Raw genomic sequence first — 19,680 nt, forward strand, 5'->3', positions numbered from 1 at the left:
TTTTTTTCTTATAGAGTTTAGAACTTAATATTTTTAATGTGGTGAGATATTGCTGAGTATCACTTAATGCTTTCTAAAAATATTAGAACCTGAAAGTTTCCTTTGTTCTTGCTTGTCTGCTGTAACTAGTACAATAATCAAACTCTTTCACTTTTATCAGGTAGTGGTCACATTGGTAGTGATTGTAGAAAGTAATTTTTACAGGTTATGCTGTTTTTATTTTAACTTTAAAGCAGGAGAACCTTGACTACATTAGCATTGGAGTCTGGGTGCTCCTGCTTTAATCCCACAAACTAGAGTTTATGACTATGGGCACATGAGCTCTTTGTTCCTCATTTTATTTACCTGTAAAAGGGAGACAATATTTGAACCACCACTAGGGGGTTGAGGCAATTAAGTTAAATTCATGTATTTGAAGTGCTTAGAGCAATCTTGGCATAAATTAAGTACTCTATAAATGCTTTTACTATTCATTTTATTATTCAGCATTTGTTCATAAGCAGATCATCTTATTTATCCCACATATTTATTGTGGGTACGATATGTTTCACTGTTACAAGCACTGTGATAGTAGCTATCACTGTGGCATTACAAAGACTTAGTACCAATCCTTCAATACTGTCTTAGGCCGTTCGGGCTGCTGTAACTGAATACCACAGACTGGGTAGATTATCACCAACAGAAACCTATTTCTTACAGTTCTGGAGGCTGGAAGTCTGAAATCACAGAGCTCACATGGTTGGATAGGGCCCTCTTCCGGGTTGCAGGCTTCTCATTGTATCTTTATGTGGTGCAAAGGGCAAAGGAACTTTGTAGAGCATTATTTTAAGGGCATTAATCCCATTCATGAAGATTTTACCCTCATGACTTAATCACCTTCCAAAGACCTCACCTCCTAATACGTCACTTTTGGGGTTAAGATTTCAACATAAGAATTGGGTGGAGACACAAACATTCAGACCATAGCAAAGACTTTACAATTTGGTGGGAAGGTGTATAAAAGGTATAGTAAGAACACAGGAAAGTGGGCATCTAAATTTACCTGAGGGCATCAGGGAAGGCTTCCTAGAGGAGCTGGTGTCAATAGCTATAACTGACAAATAATAATACCTGTAGTCAGGACTCTCAGATGCAAATGACCCAATTCAAACATCAGTGGAAAGAGTTTATCCCTGTGTTGAGCATGGATGTCAGAAGTCCTTGCTTTAGGTGTGATTAAGTGTAGAGAATCGGTATTTCTATATCATCAGGATTCTCTCTTTTTACTTTTGTCCTCCCTCCCTGACCCTCTCATTCTCTTCTCCTGCACTGTCACTGCCCCATTAATTCCATCCCTTGGTCCATTTTTCTGTCATTTGGTTTCTTTGTCTCAGACAGCCCTTCACTTGGCAGCAGAGAATGCCACTAGTGGTCTCTAAATCACATCCTTCCAGCTCCATGGCCTTAAAGGCATATCCACCAACTCCAAGTAGAAAAATCCTGACCTCCTGACTGCCTGCTGTGGTCAGGGGAAATGAAGTTTCTGTGATAAGCTGCACAGGAAGGAGAGGGCTACATCACATGCCCATCATTCTCACTGAGGTATGGAGGAGATATTTATTAACCCACAGAATCACATGGATAGAAAGGAGGAGAGGCTACCCAAAAAGAAAACAGGAGTGGTGGACAAACCAGAACAGGAAATGTCTATACAATCATTGATATTCATTGAGCACTTCCCATGTGTCAGGCACTGTGTTGTGTGCTTTGTATGTATTATCTTACTCAAGTCCCATGAGAACTTTAGCAAATCTTAGCTAATTCTACCTATAGGAAAACTGGAGTGTGTGACGGTTATCTGATTCGTGTAAGTTTACAATGCTAATAAGTGTCAGAACAAGATTCAAATATGAAATATCTGAAATAGGCAACCCCATACAGAGAGTGGGTAGAATGGTGGTTATGAGGGGCTGGAGGGAGAGAGAAATGGGAGTTGCTAGTCAACAGATGTGAAGTTTCAGTTATGCAAGATGAATAAGTTTTAGAGCTCTGCCTTTTGGCATTGTGCCTTTAGTTAATAATACTGTAATATGCACTTGAAAATTTGTTAAGAGGGTGGATCTCCTATTAAGTGTTATTACCACAATAAAAAAAATGACTCAAAACCAGGCATTATACAATATTCTGCTTAAACTGAGGTTCCAAAGACAGGCAAGCATTTTTCAGGAGGAGAAACAGGAAGTGGACATCCTAGGCAGAGGGAGAGCTTGGGTGGCAAGCTCTGGTGGCAGGAGGCATGTGGCACAGCTGCGGAAGGACAGTGAGCCCAGCATTTCAGGACAGATTACTAAGTGGGTGTGTCAGTGATGAGGCAGCACAGGTAGCCAGAGACAAAACCATGAAACATTTTATATTGTTCAGAGGCAATGAGCTTTTTATTCTGTAAGACTGGCTGATGGGGAGCCATTGAAAAATTTTGTGGAGAGGAGTGATGTGATCTGATTTGTGTTTTATAAATATCACTGAGGCAGTAATCTAGGCAAGAGTGGATGAGGAACTGAGAGTGGGGATGTAGAAAGTGGGATAAATGAGAGAGAAATTTAGCAAGTAGAATGGATAGGGTATTGTGATTCTTTGGATTTTGAGGGAGGAATCTAAGATGACTCTTGGATTTTGGATTGGACATTTGACCAGAGTTTAGGACATACCTAAAATTGGTAATGAAACATTTATAGTGGTTCCAATTACCTATGGTTGTAGAATCTTCTAGCAGGATTTATAACTCGACTTATAGATAAAAAGGATAAAGGTATTAATTAGTTCAGTTTTGAAGTTTCATCAGAAGAATACATTGGTAGAACAATGGAGAGATGGATATGTATAACAGGTAAAATTTAGGGAAAAGTTCATGGAAAATGTTTCTTATCATGTTTTGAGGGCTGGAAGTATACCAGCATTAGATTATTGTTTTAAACTTAGAAGTGATGAAATAGTAACTGAGAAATTTTAATAACTGCTGGAGAGGTTTTATGGACTCAGAGAACAGCAGCTCACAAGTTATCCAGTTGTCTGTTCCTCCTTCCAGGGATATTTGGCTCTTCTACTCCCTGTACTGACATCATCTTTATACATGTAACAGCACTTACCTTCGTCTTATAATTTTGTTTGTTTAGAATCGTCTCCTTTCCCAACCTCTAAAATCCTTGGACAGGGCCATTGCCAGTGTCTTGATTCTGAGGTCCATTAATGTGAGTGATGTGTATGGGGCCTGGCAGCAGATACTCAATAAAGGTTTTGATGGATGAACTGCCTCATTTTATAAAGCCTGAAACTGAAGCAGTTTGGTTTTGTTTGTTAAAAAAAAATTTTTTTTAATACTATGAGAGTTGATGAGTTTACTCACAAAAGTGAAGTATACTAGTTACTTCCAGGATGGCAGCCATTAAAAAAAATTATTTGATTATGAACTATCACCTACTTGTACTTTCTGGAGTTCTGTGTAGAGAAGGGTGTGGGCTTCTTCTAGACTCTCCAGGATAGAAAGCCAAGGTGCTTGGGCACAGGAGGGAAGTGTGGTGACACCTGCGGTGTAGGAGAAGCCATAGTCATTTTAAAAATGTATTTTTTAGTGTATTAAATTTTATTTAATGCATTAAAACATTGTATTTTTCTGCAGAAAATAACAGCAGCCTTGAAGCAGACAACCACTTTAAGCCTTCACCTCGGCCAAGGAGCATGCTGAAAAAGCACAGCCACAGGGAGGAGAAAGACAGGCTAGGAGAAGACAAAGACACTGCCCTCCATGAAGAATTAGAGGCATATTCTGCACCTTCATTCCTCCCAAGGCTGAATGGCAGACAACCAGAAGCTGAGAAAAATGCATTCTCTGAAAACCTTGACCCTGAGGTTAGCGCTACTGCTAAACTGTGTTTCTAATTCAGGTTTTTGCATCTGATTATGAGAAAAAGAATACTTGTGTGTGAGCGTGCATGTGTGTATGTGTTACATGATTCCTTCAGCAATTGATAAGGAAATAATTTTAAGTTTTTAAAAATATATTTTATTGGATCTAAAACTCAATTGTAAGATACAGCAAAAATACAGCATTATTTTATGTACTGCTAAGAAAGAAGAAAACTGCTAAACTGTAACATACGATGCATCCAATTTCAGAGAAAGTAAAATGTGAAAAAAACTTGCCTTTTTGAATCTATGCAACACTTTAATTGCAAGAGTTTTTATTTACATATCTTTGAATTGTATAATTTATGGCCAATGTCATTTTATTCATTTGGTTTTAATCACTCAACAAATGTATACTGAATGTTCACGGCACAGTCCTGTATTTTTTGGGATATACCAGAAGGGATGTAGATGTGATCCTTCAGGACTTCATCAGGAGTTTACTGTGTATTGTTATTAGGGAAGAACACTTGGCCGCCTGTCTTTACATTTCACTATGGTTAGAGAAGTTCCACCTCACATTTCAGAAGGGATAAGTATGGGAAGAACATTCCTACTCCACAATCTGCTTGAGCAGATCAGAGAAAAGGAACTAAACAGTACTGGCTAAGCGTCTTTCTTCTTCTCCTGACTCCTCTGTGTTACTGATGTGAGAAAAGATCTGCTCCCTGGGAGGTGGTACAAAGGCAGACAGAGGAAGTCCTTTGTATCACAACTAAACAGAAGAATCTCTCCAATTCAGGTCAGAAGCATGAGCACAGTAGGCTCTGATTCCACTCTTATCCTGCAGGTTAGCTTTACCAGAAAAGCTGGCAATTTGATATAAGTCTGCCTGACTTCAATGTGCTATGTCCTAATTTGTTCTGAAAGTCAGGTGAAGAGAGGGTGTTATCAAAACCAAACAATTATTTTATGTTTAATAAAATCATCTGGTCAAGTGGATATTGTGTTAGTTCACTGTAGCTGCTGTAACAAATTGCCACAAACTAGATGACTTAAAACAACAGAAGGTCTCTCAGTTCTGGAGGTCAGAAATCCAATATCAGGGTGTGAACAGGGCTATGTTCCCTCTGAAGGCTCTAGGGAAGAATCCTTCTTTGCTTCTTCCAGTTTCTGGTGGTTGTCAGAAATCTTTGGTGGTCCTTGGCTTGTAGCTGCGTCACTCCAGTCCTTGCCTCCATCAACCCATGGTCTTCTTCCCTGGGTCTCTGTGTCTTCCCTCACTTTTGTCTAAAACAAGACACCAGTCATTGATTTAGGGTCTGCCCTACTCCAGTAGATTCTCATCTTAACTAATTCCATCTGCAAACACCTTATTTTCAAATAAGATCACATTCGGAGATTTGGGGTAGACATGAATTTTGAGGGAACACTATTCAAACTGGTAGTGATACCTAACTTTAATTGCTCTTTGTGATGTATTCTATATCCCTTGATTAAAGAAAAAAGTATTCCTAAACTTTTTAAAGTAACATATATTATGACAGAAAATTTAATTGAAAAATATCTACCCATAATCCCATCACCTAATGACAACTATATTCATTATTCTTACTCCACTTTTGGGCTGTTTTTCTATACTTGTTTTTATAATATTTGTCATCTTAACATTCACAATGTTTTGTATCATGCTTTTTGGTTTAATCTCTTAACATTAGGTCATGACGTGTTTCCATGTTGCTGGGTGATCTTGAGACTATGTTCACCTTAATGACTATAACATAACCCATATTGTAGAGCTATTATCTTTGTTGGGTATTTTAGATACTTCTGTTTTTAATAGTCTGAATTTTCCTTATTCCTCATTATAAAATTTTCCTGACCATGCTCTGAATCTTCTTTAAGCCCACATTTTCAGGGATTTCCCATTTATTTTTTGTCCAACCCTTCTCTCTCCTATGTCTATAATCTTTGGCTCCAGAAGAGTCTATTTTCATCCACATTCAACTATGCTGAAGCCTCTTTAACTTTGTATAAGCTTTCACATGACACTGCACTTCTCTCCCTATTGCCTTACCTTCCTGCAAATGTCACAGCTGGGTATCGAAAGGGTGACATTTTCTTTCTCGATACAACCTCACTTCCCACCTTTCATTTGTGTGTGCGTGTGTATGATGATATATATCTATGTTTATATGTTAAATTAACTCATTATTCCTGGGATAAAATCTAGTCCATCATAGTACACTATTTTTGTGTGGGATTTGATTTTTTAATATTTTGTTAAGACTTCTACATCAATATTTATGGAAGTTGACTATAATTTTTTCCTTATAATGTTGTTATCAGGTGTGAGTATCCTATGAATTGGGGAATGTCTCTTCCTCATTTATTTTCTAAAAGTTTGTTTGGTATGAAACCAAAAGTTTAGTATCATTTTCCCCTTAATTGAGAGAATTCACCAGCGAAATTATCTGGGCCTAGAATTTTCTTTGTGGAGAGGTCTTTGACACTAAGTTTGATTTTTTTTGGGGGGGGGGATAAATATTTGGTATCCAGATTTTCTCATCAGTTTGGTAATTTATGTCTATTTAGAAATTTATCCACTTTATCTGAGATGTTGAATTTATAAAGTTGGTTGTGATATTCCCTTATCCTTTTGATGACAGTAAAATTATCATGACATTCCATCTTTCATTTCTAATATGTAGTTTGTGTTTTCTGTCTCTCTTGTTAAATTTTGATAGGCATTGCTCAGTTCTGTTAAAACTTTAACTCTGTTAAAAGAACCAGTGTTGGCTTTGTTAGCTTTCTCTGTTGTTTGTTTCCAATTTCATTGATTTTCACTCTTTATTATTTCTTTCTTTTATTTTCTTTGGGTTTAATTTGCTTACCTTTAAGTTAGAAAATGTGTCCATCCATTTTAAGCTTTTCATCCTTTCTATCAAAACCTTTGAAAACTATAAATTTTCCTCTAATGCACTGATTAGCAGCACTCAATTTTTTTTTTTAACATCTTTATTGGGGTGTAATTGCTTTACAATGGTGTGTTAGTTTCTGCTTTACAACAAAGTGAATCAGTTATACATATACATATGTTCCCATATCTCTTCCCTCTTGCGTCTCCCTCCCTCCCACCCTCCCTATCCCACCCCTCCAGGCTGTCACAAAGCACCAAGCCAATCTCCCTGTGCCATGCGGCTGCTTCCAACTAGCTATCTACCTTACTACGTTTGTTAGTGTGTATATGTCCATGACTCTCTCTCGCCCTGTCACAGCTCACCCTTCCCCCTCCCCATAACCTCAAGTCCGTTCTCTAGGAGGTCTGCGTCTTTATTCCTGCCTTACCCCTAGGTTCTTCATGACATTTTTTTTCTTAAATTCCATATATATGTGTTAGCATACGGTATTTGTCTTTTTCTTTCTGACTTACTTCACTCTGTATGACAGACTCTAGGTCTATCCACCTCATTACAAATAGCTCAATTTCGTTTCTTTTTATGGCTGAGTAATATTCCATTGTATATATGTGCCACATCTTCTTTATCCATTCATCCGATGATGGGCACTTAGGTTGTTTCCATCTCCGGGCTATTGTAAATAGAGAGCAGCACTCAATTTTTTTGATGCCATTTATTTTCATTATCATTCCTTTAAATACACTTTCTAATTTTCCTTGTGATCTCTTTTTTGGCCAAATGGTTATTTTATGGTGAATGATTTTATTTCCACATATTAGATCTTCTCTAGATATATTCTTGCATAAATTTATAATTTAATTTTATTATGATCAAAGAATATATTTTATATGAATTCACATTTTTTTTAATTGTTGGGTTTTTTTTTATGGCCCAGACTAAGTGTGTCTTGTGAAAGGTTTCATTTGTATTAACAAAGAATGTGTGTTCTGCAGGTGTTAGATATAACGTTCTGTAATTTCAGTTTGGTCAAGATGGTTGGTAGTGTCATTCAGATCTTCTCCTTTCTTACTGAATTTTTGTCTAGTTGATTTGCCATGTACTAAATAGAGTGTGTTAAAATCTCCAATTATGTTTGTGAATTTCTCTGTACTTCCTTTTTGTTCTGTCAGCATTCCATGACTCTGTAATTAAACACATACACATTCATCATTATTAGTTCTTGACCCTATTTAGCCCTATGAAATTTTTGTATCTCTGGTAATGCTTCATATCTTGCAGTTTGTTTTGCCTGACATTTCAACATTTCAGTATTTGCATGGTATAACTTTTTCCATAATTTTCCTTTCAAACAATCTTTTTCTTTAAATGACTCTTGTAATAGCAGTTTGGTATTACTTTTTTATCAAGTCCGACAATCTGCTTTTTAATTGCGATCTACTTATGAATCCATTATTCCATTTATGAGTGTTTAGTCCATATACTTTTTTTAATAAATTTATTTATTTTATTTTTGGCTGCATTGGGTCTTCATTGCTTGCACAGGCTTTCTCTAGTTATGGCAAGCAGGGGGCTACCCTTTGTTGTGGTGTGCGGGCTTCTCATCATGATGGCTTCTCTTGTTGTGGAGCACGGGCTCTAGGTGCACAGGCTTCAGTAGTTGTGGCTCTCGGGCTCAGCAATTGTGGCTCACGGGCTCTAGAGCACAGGCTCAGTAGTTGTGGCTCACGGGCTTAGTTGCTCCATGGCATGTGGGATCTTCCCAGACCTGGGCTTGAACCCGTGTCCCCTGCATTGGCAGGTGGATTCTTAACCAATGCGCCACCAGGGAAATCCAGTCCATATACATTTAATGTAAGTACACTTAGGGCCAGTTTGTTGCTGTTTTTTTTCTATTTATTTTATCTATTTTTTTAAAATTGAAGTTGTTCCTCTATAACTTCTTTCTTGCCTTTTTATTCAGAGTTAATCACGTAGGTTTTAGTTTTCCATTAGTTTTCTCTGTTGCCTTTTGACTATACCTATTTGCGTTATATTTTTAGTAGTTGTCTTATGGATTACAAAATGCATCTATAAATGATCACAATACAGTTGACACTGTATTGTTTCACATTTAAAATAGAAACCTTGTAACAGTATAGTTCCATATACTCCCTCATCCATCATGCTGTTGATGTCATGTATATTATACCTACATATGATATAATTTCCACAACACAGAGTTATAACGTTTCTTTAAAGAGCCTTTTAAACTTTTTTTCTTAGACTTATTTTTTTTTTTTTTTTGTGGTACGCGGGCCTCTCACTGTTGTGGCCTCTCCCGTTGCGGAGCACAGGCTCCGGACGCGCAGGCTCAAGTCGCCATGTTTCACGGGCCCAACTGCTCCGTGGCATGTGGGATCTTCCCGGACCGGGGCATGAACCCGTGTCCCCTGCATCGGCAGGCAGACTCTCAACCACTGCACCACCAGGGAAGCCCTGTCTTAGACTTTTAAAGAACTAAAAGAAGAAAAGAATAAACATTTATAGTTTTCTTAGATATATATACCATTTCTAGGGATCTTCATTTCTTCCTATAGATCCAGATTACCTTCTAGTGTTATTTCCCTTCAATCTTAAGAACTTATTTTTGCATTTCTTGGTTTGCCAGTGATCGATTCTCTCAGTCTTTTCTTATGTAAAACATATTCACTTTATCTTCATTTTTGAAGGATGGCTTAGTTGAATATACACTTCTTGGCTGACAGTTTCCTTCTCCTATCCCCAGCTCTTTATAGGTTTCCATTGTTCCTGGCCTCTATTATTTCTGTTACGAAATCAGCAAAAATTTATTTTGCTATCCTCATTATACAATGTTTTGTTTTTTTCTGGCAGCTTTCAGAATTATTTTCAAGGTTTAGTCTTTTTTCTTTGAATTACCACAATTTGACTATGAGGTACTTAGGTGTGGTTTTCTTTATATTTATCCTGCTTGGGTTTTGTCAAGATTTCAGGATTTGTAAACTGATATTTTCCATGCAGATGGGAAGTTAAAATTTTTTTCTGTTTTATTTTCCTCCCTCTTGTTTGTAATTACATGCGCATTGAAATTTTTGATATGTCTCACTGATCTCTAAATTTCTTTCATGTTTCTTTAATCTTTTTTCCCTTTGTTTTTTTAGATTAAGTTGTATTGTTCTGTCTTCAAGTTCACTGCCTTTTTCTACCATTCCTGATGTGCTGTTAAGTCTATCAGTGATTTTTTTTTTTTAATTTTAGTAGTGTTCAACTCTAGAATTTCGATTGGTATTTTTTGTATTTTCTGTATCTAATAATAAGGTACCCTATCTATTCAGCCACTATGTATATATCTCCTCCTAAGTGCTTGAACATATTTATAATCCCTACTTTAAAGTTCTTGTTTGCTAATTGCAACATCTGGGTCATCTCTGGCTTGGTTACTATAGACTGCTTTTGTTGTGTTTGTTTTCATGAGTATGTGTCACCATTTTTTTTTTTACTTATTAACATTTTGATTGACTACTGAACATTATGAATGATATGTTGTAGAGATTCTGGATTCTGTTATGTTCCTCTGAACATGTGCTCTAGCACAAAGATATTATGGCTAGACAAATTCCCAGCTCTGTCTCCCTTGCCATGGACATTGACTGAAATCTCTGCTTAGATTTTTCACTTTCTAGCTACTGTGATTTTACAGGACCCTCTGAGGTCTTTCCCATGCCATGCATAGATGATCCAAGTGTTTGAGGTGGATTTATGTGCAGATATTGGGGTTCATGCCTTCTGCAGCTCTTCTCCAAATTTATTGCCTGATCTTCTAGTCCTAAACTCTATCTTCTGACCCCTCAAGCCAGCTTAGTAATGCTGCAGCCTTCTACTAAGCTGCACAGTTGGGGGAATTTCCTCAGGAAAAAGGCTACTAACTTGTAAGTCTCCTTGGGTAAATCTTCCCTTCTCAGGGTAGACTCCAGTGTTTGAGCCCTTCTGCCATCTGCCCAGATGGTTTCTCTCTATTGCTTTTGACATATAATTTTCTTTGTAAATATTATGGGAAAGAAAATTAAAATTTATTATCTATGCAACAAAATCAAACTTCTTACATTATAATATCATCACCTTTAGACTAGAGTATTATTCTATAAAGAGATGTTTAATTTATACACAAATATAATTACTTCATTTCATATATAATAATTATTTTAATTCAGATATAGGAATTTTGAGGAAAACTAAAGTGTATGAAATCTATGTAGTTTTTTATCTAAAATATTTGGAAGTAACTGTCTACTTGGTTTTATAAATTGCTTTCATTTGGTCAACAAGTAATATTTGTTTGAAACTAAGGGTTTTTACCTACTATTTCCTTTATACTTTATAGGAAAATATATACTTAGAGAAAAACATGTCAAATATTTACCTTAAATATTTCTGAGATTTGATTTTAGAGCAGTAGGAGTTTTGAAAACATAGAGGTTTCAGTTAAAGAACTGGAATAGCTCTTAGTGACCTATTGATGATCAAGATATAAAGGCTTGAAAGTAAAGCATATTATAACCTCCTTTGACTTACTTTTGGTGTTTAGCAGAAAACTAATAATGCAGATTTCAGAGTTATGAAGTAGTTTTAATAATCCTATTGCCCCCCACAAATCTTGAGAACTAAACTTACTAGTAAATACATTTTCTTTAAACAGGATGCATGGTTAACAAGTCTATCATCATCATCCCTTAAAGAAAGTCTCGGAAATTCCTCTTCACCAGTATCTGGGGAAAAATCCTCCATCACAGGTGATTATATCAAATTATTCTACCTTATTTTATTTATGAACTCTGTATTGCTTAGAATGCTATTTGTAAAAGAAATAATACTTTACACAGTTATAGGAACAATATATGTTTGTGTTTGCCTGAGTTTTAATCCCCAAAATACAATTTATTAACCATGTGATTGTAGATGCAGAACTTCATCTGTCAATGCCTCAATCCCCCAAGTTATAATAAGACCAATCTCATAAGGCTATTGTGAAAATTAAGTGATACTATGCATTTTAGCCACTAACTCAATTCCTGGCACGAGTAGAGTATTCACTAAATGTGAGCTATTATTATGTAGGCGTTGCTGCAATAGTCAGCATAATGGTTAGGTGAACTTTTAGAGTGAGACTAAGCTGGATTTGAATCTAGGTACAACTACATGAGAAAGTAACTAACCTTTCTGGCCCTGTATGTTGCTCTTCAAAATGGGCTTAATAAGAGTAGGGTGGTTGTGAGAATTAAATTAGTTTTAATACATGTAAAGCACGTAGAACAGAACCATCGTTAGCACATAGTAAGTGCTATGAGTAGTTAAAGTGAGTATGAGTAGTTAACATTGTTTCTTTCCTTAGTCTTATGACATATAACTTAATGAGAGCTAAAGGCATAGCTGTTTTTAAGACTGGGATGTATAACTTATATTTATTAAGTGCTTACTATGTAGTATAACTTTTGTCATATTACGGATGAGAAAAACTGAAGTGCAAAGATATTGGGAAACATACCCGAGGTCAGTGATGGAGCCATAATTTGAATCTTTTGCTCCAAAGTCCTTGTTCTTTTCACTGAGTACTTTGATTAGCAGCTCTAAAGAATCCATTAATGATACTTTGAATCATGAGTAGTCTCCAAATATGAATGTACAACTGGAATTATAAAGTGATATTATATCTAGCTTACCTAGATATAAAATGAGTTCCCCAGAAATGGCTGGAATGAAAGCCTCATAATTAAAACTTTGACAGTAAAGATACAGGTTGGCCAGTAGGTGGATCCTGGTAGAACTGAAAGTTGGTGATCAACGCAGAAAGCACTGATTTTCTGTTGAACATTCTAAAGTGTGGTAGAATCAGAATAATAGAAGCAATTCTGTAAAAGCAAAACTGAATCCTCCATGCCAGAGCTTAAGCCTGTCCCTTGAGCACTGAGAGGGTAAATACTAGGCCTTCCTTTCCTGCCCTTTTGGTATCAGAGGCAACACTGCATCTTAGTGGGAGTAAAACTCTAAAGGATGGCTTTATTCTCTGTGTTGTGGCCTCTTCTAGAACTGCATTGATTCTTGGTCCTCTCTACACCTGTACAATATTATAAGTGCATTGCTAGTAACTGTAGTATCTTAGAAATCTGTGCCTCTTGCTCCAGCTAAGAAACACAGGCTTTTGAATAGAATAGATATTGCCATTTCACTTACTTGGTTTATACACCAACAAGGGCTTGTGGCATGTCTATGGTTTAGGGTTGTTATTCCATTTTCTAAGGTGTGTCAAATGCTTTAGTAGATTTAGTAGCCATTTTTTCTTTTGTAGCTCACTTGGGAAAAAAGTTTATTCAAGTTGAATATGATAGTTTTCTCCATTTATTATTTTGCAAGAAAGAGATTATAGACAGTTTTCATTTAGCAGAAAGCAAATGAATCTGTTATCCACCTTATTAATTCAGAAGGGAGATTTAGTTCTGTTACTCTGTCACAAAATAGATCAGAATGAAGAATGCACTGAAAACCATAATTCCTTGAAATCAGTTGAAAATGAAGAGAACTCAGTTTTGATAGACTTTGTTACTACACTTGAGAAACCCAAGGAAAGTCAAGTGACTACTGATGACCTTGAAGAAGAAAAGGAGAAAGCTGAACTGATTATGAATGGTAACTTAACAGTTGATGATCCACCACTGTTTCAACTTCAGAGTATCTTATGCACTGAGTCTGCAAAGGTATTTATATAAAATTGTACCTTCTATACTACAGCTTAAAATTCAAAATAGAACTTTTAAATATTTTATCTTCCATGTTAGGTACATCTGAATTATTCGTGGAAATAATGGTATTATACTGTCAAGTGATTCTTATTCAATAGAATTTTAACTTCAGGGAAGGTTTGCAGTGAAAATAATAAAACCCAACATTTCATTAAAAGTTAACAGAAGTATATGATCATAATATATTTTTAAATGTTTCAGAAATACATACCCAGAAGTGGGTATGTTTCTGTAGGTCTTCATGTTATAAAAATGCAGCTGTCTGGAATAATTTCTAAGGTTTTGAGTTAGTGAAGGATATTCCTTTGGATATCATTTTAAAATATTTTATAAATTTTAATGAAAATCTTTAAGAAAAGTTTATTAGCATCCATACTTATTTAAATGGATGGACAGGATCATTATCAGGAATATTATTATTATTACCTTGAGAACCAGATTTGTGATATGTAGGATTACTTGTCCCTACACTACGTTGCACCAGAGTACTATACTGTTAAAATTTATGGGGAGCATTTTTAGTCTTTATTTCTCCTAAATTTTCTTTTTTGTGTGTGTGGTATGCGGGTCTCTCACTGTTGTGGCCTCTCCCGTTGCAGAGCACAGGCTCCGGACGTGCAGGCTCAGTGGCCATGGCTCATGGCCTAGCCGCTCCATGGCATGTGGGATCTTCCCGGACCGGGACACGAACCCGTGTCCCCTGCATCGGCAGGCAGGCTCTCAACCACTGTGCCACCAGGGAAGCCCTATTTCTCCTAAATTTTCTTTATGCAGTTTCTCCTGCAGTTAATTGGTGGCTATGTATACTTATTACTAGGGAAGATAACAGCTGAAAACTTGTGGTTGAACAGGACTTTTATAAACAGAGTATTAAATTTTCATTAAATTTTATGGAGAAGGTTCATTAAGCCACATTCCAGGTATATTGTCCTTAACCAGTTTCCTTACGAAAAAGCTCTAATGCCAAGTTAGGGATGTGTTTACATCTGCTCTCACTTTAGTGTTAGCACCCATCTGTCCGTGTAAAGTAGAAAAGTTTTTCCTTAAAAGGAAGAAGGGTATTCTGGAATTTATAGACAGGTCTTAGAAATGTTTAACAGAGGTAATTCTAAATTAGAACAGGTGATTTATATATAACAAGTAAGATTATAGCATATTTCTTTTGAATGAATCCTTGGCTTTATTCTTACTCTCTACTGAGTGATCTGAAGTCTGATTAATCATTCCCCTCTAAGGTCTCTTTGTTGGATTCTCCCCATGGAGTAAAAAGCAGACTCCTCACCACTGGAGATCTTATACGATTCTTCCCGGACCTTATACTCCTCAGCTTTCCCTGCCATTCACTGTGCTTCAGCATCTTTCACCTTTTTTGGTTTCTCAAAATTATCAAGCTCTCCATAGAACATCATGTGGCCCTTTGTTATTCATCATTTGTCTGAGCTCTGATGTCGAGCCTTCAGGGAGGCCTTCCCTGACCAAATTCATTATTGTGGCTCGTCAACTCCACTCTGTCACTGTCACTGGACCCTAGTTTATCTCCTTCGTGAGTGACATTAGTTTACGTGTTTATTGCCAGTCAACCTCCCTAAAATGTAATATCCTTGTTTGTTCCTGGTGCCAGCTATACTTGACACATAGTAGATGCTTAAAAAACATCGATTTACTGGAAGATTGGCCTCTAAGTCTAACTGATCGATACAGTGAGTAATCCATCTTTGGCTTTTTCTATTTAATAGAAAATAATTCAAGATAGAAATATGAAGAATAAAAAGTCAACAAATAATAGAGCATCCAATGCATCTGGCAGGTAATAAAGTTATCATTTTCCATCAGTTATGGGTTTACATTCCAAGAAAACTAGTTTTAGTTTAACTTCTGTACAGTAAATTTCATTTGGTGTTACTTAATTTTCTTCATATGAGAAGAATGAAGTAGTTACTTCATGGTAAATCCCCCTAGTTGAATATATTCATTTATAAAAAGGAATTGATTAAGGATCCTCTATGTTCTACATTGCTCCTGGGATATAGTTTCTTTCTCCTGTTTTTCCTGAGACAGAAGATATACAGTGGTAATAAAGCTGAAGTCCAGCATTCACCTTCTCTATTAAATGTCTTTGTCCAACACATGAAAAATTGTACTTTAAACTTAGAGGTTCTATGGACTAAGTTGGTTTATTAAAATGATAAGAATTCATAAATGCTATTCAAAACCTTCTGAATCTTTTAAATTATCATTAGTCAAATGTAACAGGGGTCAGCAAACATTTTCTGTAAATTCGTGAGTTAGGACATATGTCAGGTCTTGTAGGCCATATGGTCTCTGTTGTAACTACCCAGTTCTGCTATTGTAGCAGGGAAGACACTGTTGGCATTATGCAAATAAATGAAAAAGCCAGGGTGCAATAAACTTTATATACCAGAATAGATGGGGGGCCAGATTTTCCCACCAACCCTGAAATAGAGGTTACTAGTCTAACTTTATATTTAAGATGGTTTATGTAGCAAAATAACATAAGAAACTATTAAAACCTACTTATTAATATTGTCTTTTCCCATGTAACTTGAGTCCATGTTTGTTAAAAATGTTTTAATTACAAAACCTTAAAAGAAAAATTGCATTGAAGCTATATAACTTTAAGTAATAAAATTTAAATTAGGTTGAATAGGGGTCTTTGTATACTAAGAACACATCATTTTCAAAGTAATTATAATTTATTAAATTATAATGTAGTTTTCAAATATAGTATTTGCAAAATCTAATGAATCTGTCTCTGCCAAGTGGAGTTGTAATAGTTTATCTTGATTCATTTGGATCTTTTCAGATTAGTGACCTCTGAGTTCTTAAGGAAACCTGGTTCTCTAAGGAGAACTCCATTGACAGTTCCCACTTCTCACTATTTAGGGACTTTGAGAGTCTTGGACCAAAAGCCCTCACAGAAACAGAGTACAAAACCTGCCAGAGCAGATAACATAAGGGCAGCTATTTATCAGGTAAAAAGGAAAATATTTTTTTAAAAAATTAGAAGAATTAATCACTTACATAAGGTTTGTTTATCAGGAAGTAAAATGACCCTGTCAGAGATGATGATTTAATGTTTAATTTATTTCCTTTATAATACCTGAGCAATCCAAAGCTTTTTTTTTTTAATATGTATACTAAATTATCTCCTTCTAGGCTTTGTTTAACTGATCTTAGTTGTTTTTAAAGAAAGAGAATATGCCATGGCAATTGATAAAAATACAGCAAAAGCAAAATGTAGTTGAGGTACACCTATGTTCTATACTTTTTCTCCTTTAAGTTTATATAGTTATGAACAAAAAGGGTTTTAATTTTTTTTTCTTTCCTAAGACTTTCTATATTTGAGTTAAACATACATAGAAGAAAGCTGTCCTAATTTTTTCACAATTCCAAAAAAGAAGTCTTTTTTTTTTGTCTTATTTGTTGTACAGAATATAGTACACTTTGGAAAATTGTCCATGTGAATTTCCGAGAAAAATGTTAGTATATATAGTTGTACAGAATATAGTACACTTTGGAAAATTGTTGTACAGAATATTGTACACTTTGGAAAATTGTCCACGTGAATTTCAGAGAAAAATGTTAATATATGTAGTCATTACATTACACATTATATTACACATATATAAATCATATATACACATGATTTTCTTAATTCTTGCTCATCTTTACATATTAGAATATTATCAGAAAAAGAATGATACTAGTACATATAAAATCTATAAGTTTTATGTTTTGCTTTTTTAAAGTTTTAATCATATATTTCAGAAATAAGAATTCTAATTCATTTGCAAAACTTTGAATATCATATAGCCTTTTTCTTGTTCCCACAGGAGTGGTTAGAAAAGAAAAATGTTTATTTACATGAAATGCACAGAATTAAAAGAATCGAAAGTGAAAACTTAAGGATTCAAAATGAACAGGTATTCTGAATATAGAAGTAAAAAATATTCTGGATTTTTAAGTCAGTAAAATAGTCTGAATGTTTAATATTTTTAAATCAACTGATTTTTAAATGGTGAAATAAATTGTATATAAAAGAATTGATTTCTGATTTTATTTCTCTGGTACTTTATACATTTTTAGTTTGATATAAATATAACTGTTTTACATGAAAACATGGATACACAGAGATTTTTATTATTTATATGTGAGCAATAGCTTTGGCACTACTGATTATGAACTTATTTTTTCTTGTGACCATGTACCTATTTCATTATTAAAAATTGACTTTGATATTACAACTTAGCCAGGAATATAAAGGGTCATCAGACATTAACCTTCAGTTTTCCCCTTTTCTATCTTGAGTTTTGTATGTATCTTCAAGACCAGCCTCTACCTGAGTATTTGCCCCTATCCTTCCCACTGACTGGAGCTGGGCTCTCATTTCAGTCTCTCCTGTACTTCACCTTCTGCCTCTAACTCCTTCCTACAACATGGTCCAGTTCTTTCCTATCTTCTAAAGTAAAATCCCTGAAAAAAACAAAAGAAAATAAAAACAACCCTTCATTGTGCTTTTTTTTTTTTTGCGGTATGCGGGCCTCTCACTGTTGTGGCCTCTCCCTCCGCAGCATGTGGGATCTTCCTGGACCGGGGCACGAACCCGCGTCCCCTGCATCGGCAGGCGGACTCTCAACCACTGCGCCACCAGGGAAGCCCCCATTGTGCTTTTAATACTACCATGGATAGAAACATATTTCCCCAGCGCACAGCACTGTGTGGAGCAGCCCTGCAGGGGACGTGCCTGGACACTGGCACTGCCTTTGCAGCATTATCTGCCACAGTCAGCACCAGACACCTCATTTGCTCTTCACAACTCAGTGAGGGAGCTCATACTTTTACTTCTAAATTATGTTATCTCTATAATAAAGCTTTATATCATTTAATGCTAAGCAATATTTTATAAGGCAAACATAGAATATTATGGGATTAGATTGAAGTAAGTAAAGTAATAACATACTTGCTATATGTTCACCTACATATTTTCTAATCTGGCACATGTTTTCAACACTTGGGATATGTTTATGCAGTAAGAATTTTATGCTCTGATGTCAGTCAAAACTCAGGGTTAAAGCACAGATCTGTAGTTTACTGTGTGACTTGACCAATTTACCTTACTCTGACAGGCCAGAAAGGTAAAGTTAAAGTTAAAATATCAGGAAAGTTACAGGCCAGAAAGGTAAAGTATATAACTTTACCTTTCTGGCCTGTAACTTTCCTGATATTTTTCTTTTAGTGCAATATTGCATTATGAACACTTTGCAGTACCAATTAGCCTTTTACAGTTTATTTTCATAGCATTTGTTCAGTATACTTCCAAAAAAAATTCCTTCCCATACATGGTAGTAGATCAATATCTGATAAATGTTTAAGAAAGGACATTTTAAAATGCAGTGAATAATTCAGATAACATTCTTTATCAATTAACTTCTCTAAATCTATTTTAAATAGATTGCTTTGAAACCTAATTTGATGAATATGAAGGGAATTAAAAAAATGAATGTATGTATATCTATATCTATCTATATTTGTCTATTTATACATATACATATTACTGTCTATTATTTTTCCAAAATAGAAAAGAGCTGCTAAGAGAGAAGAAGCCTTAGCATCATTTGAGGCCTGGAAAGTCATGAAAGAAAAGGAAGCAAAGAAGGTAGCTGCAAAAAAAAGGCTTGAGGAAAAAACCAAGAAGAAAACTGAAGAAGAAAATGCTGTGAGAAAAAGAGAAGCACTGCAAGTATGCAATGGTTTTGAATATCTTAATTATTTTTAAAATATTTGAAAATTAATGATTAACTGTGGTTTTACTATTTTATTATATTCACATTAAATAAAGTAACTGAACTTTTTCAGTCTTTAGAAAAATGGAAAGAGAAAAAGATGGAATATCTTAAAGAGAAAAGTAAAAAAGAGAAAGAATATGAAAGAGCAAAGAAACAGAAAGAGGAAGAAACTGTTGCTGAGAAAAGGAAAGATAACGTAACTGCTATTGAAAAATGGTAATCCAAAATAATAAATGTTTTGATAGATCTTAAATTAGTAACACTTTAGGCTTTTCTAAA

At 35.3% G+C, this 19,680-nt stretch overlaps 1 protein-coding gene across 3 annotated transcripts in view; it reads left to right on the plus strand.

Annotated features, from left to right (window-relative positions):
* Positions 1 to 19,680, plus strand: part of LOC132425850 (microtubule-associated protein 9-like) — a 52,191-nt gene that overhangs the window by 21,302 nt on the left and 11,209 nt on the right. For all 3 annotated transcript variants that reach the window (XM_060012230.1, XM_060012229.1, XM_060012231.1), the window contains 8 exons: positions 3,656 to 3,885; positions 11,497 to 11,590; positions 13,314 to 13,549; positions 15,331 to 15,401; positions 16,419 to 16,587; positions 17,449 to 17,538; positions 19,194 to 19,355; positions 19,472 to 19,617. In XM_060012230.1, coding sequence (XP_059868213.1) covers positions 3,656 to 3,885; positions 11,497 to 11,590; positions 13,314 to 13,549; positions 15,331 to 15,401; positions 16,419 to 16,587; positions 17,449 to 17,538; positions 19,194 to 19,355; positions 19,472 to 19,617 — 1,198 coding nt within the window. The remainder of the gene's footprint in view (positions 1 to 3,655; positions 3,886 to 11,496; positions 11,591 to 13,313; positions 13,550 to 15,330; positions 15,402 to 16,418; positions 16,588 to 17,448; positions 17,539 to 19,193; positions 19,356 to 19,471; positions 19,618 to 19,680) is intronic.

The sequence above is a fragment of the Delphinus delphis genome, chromosome 5 (assembly GCF_949987515.2).
Source record: "Delphinus delphis chromosome 5, mDelDel1.2, whole genome shotgun sequence".
Classification (NCBI taxonomy): Eukaryota; Metazoa; Chordata; class Mammalia; order Artiodactyla; family Delphinidae; genus Delphinus; species Delphinus delphis.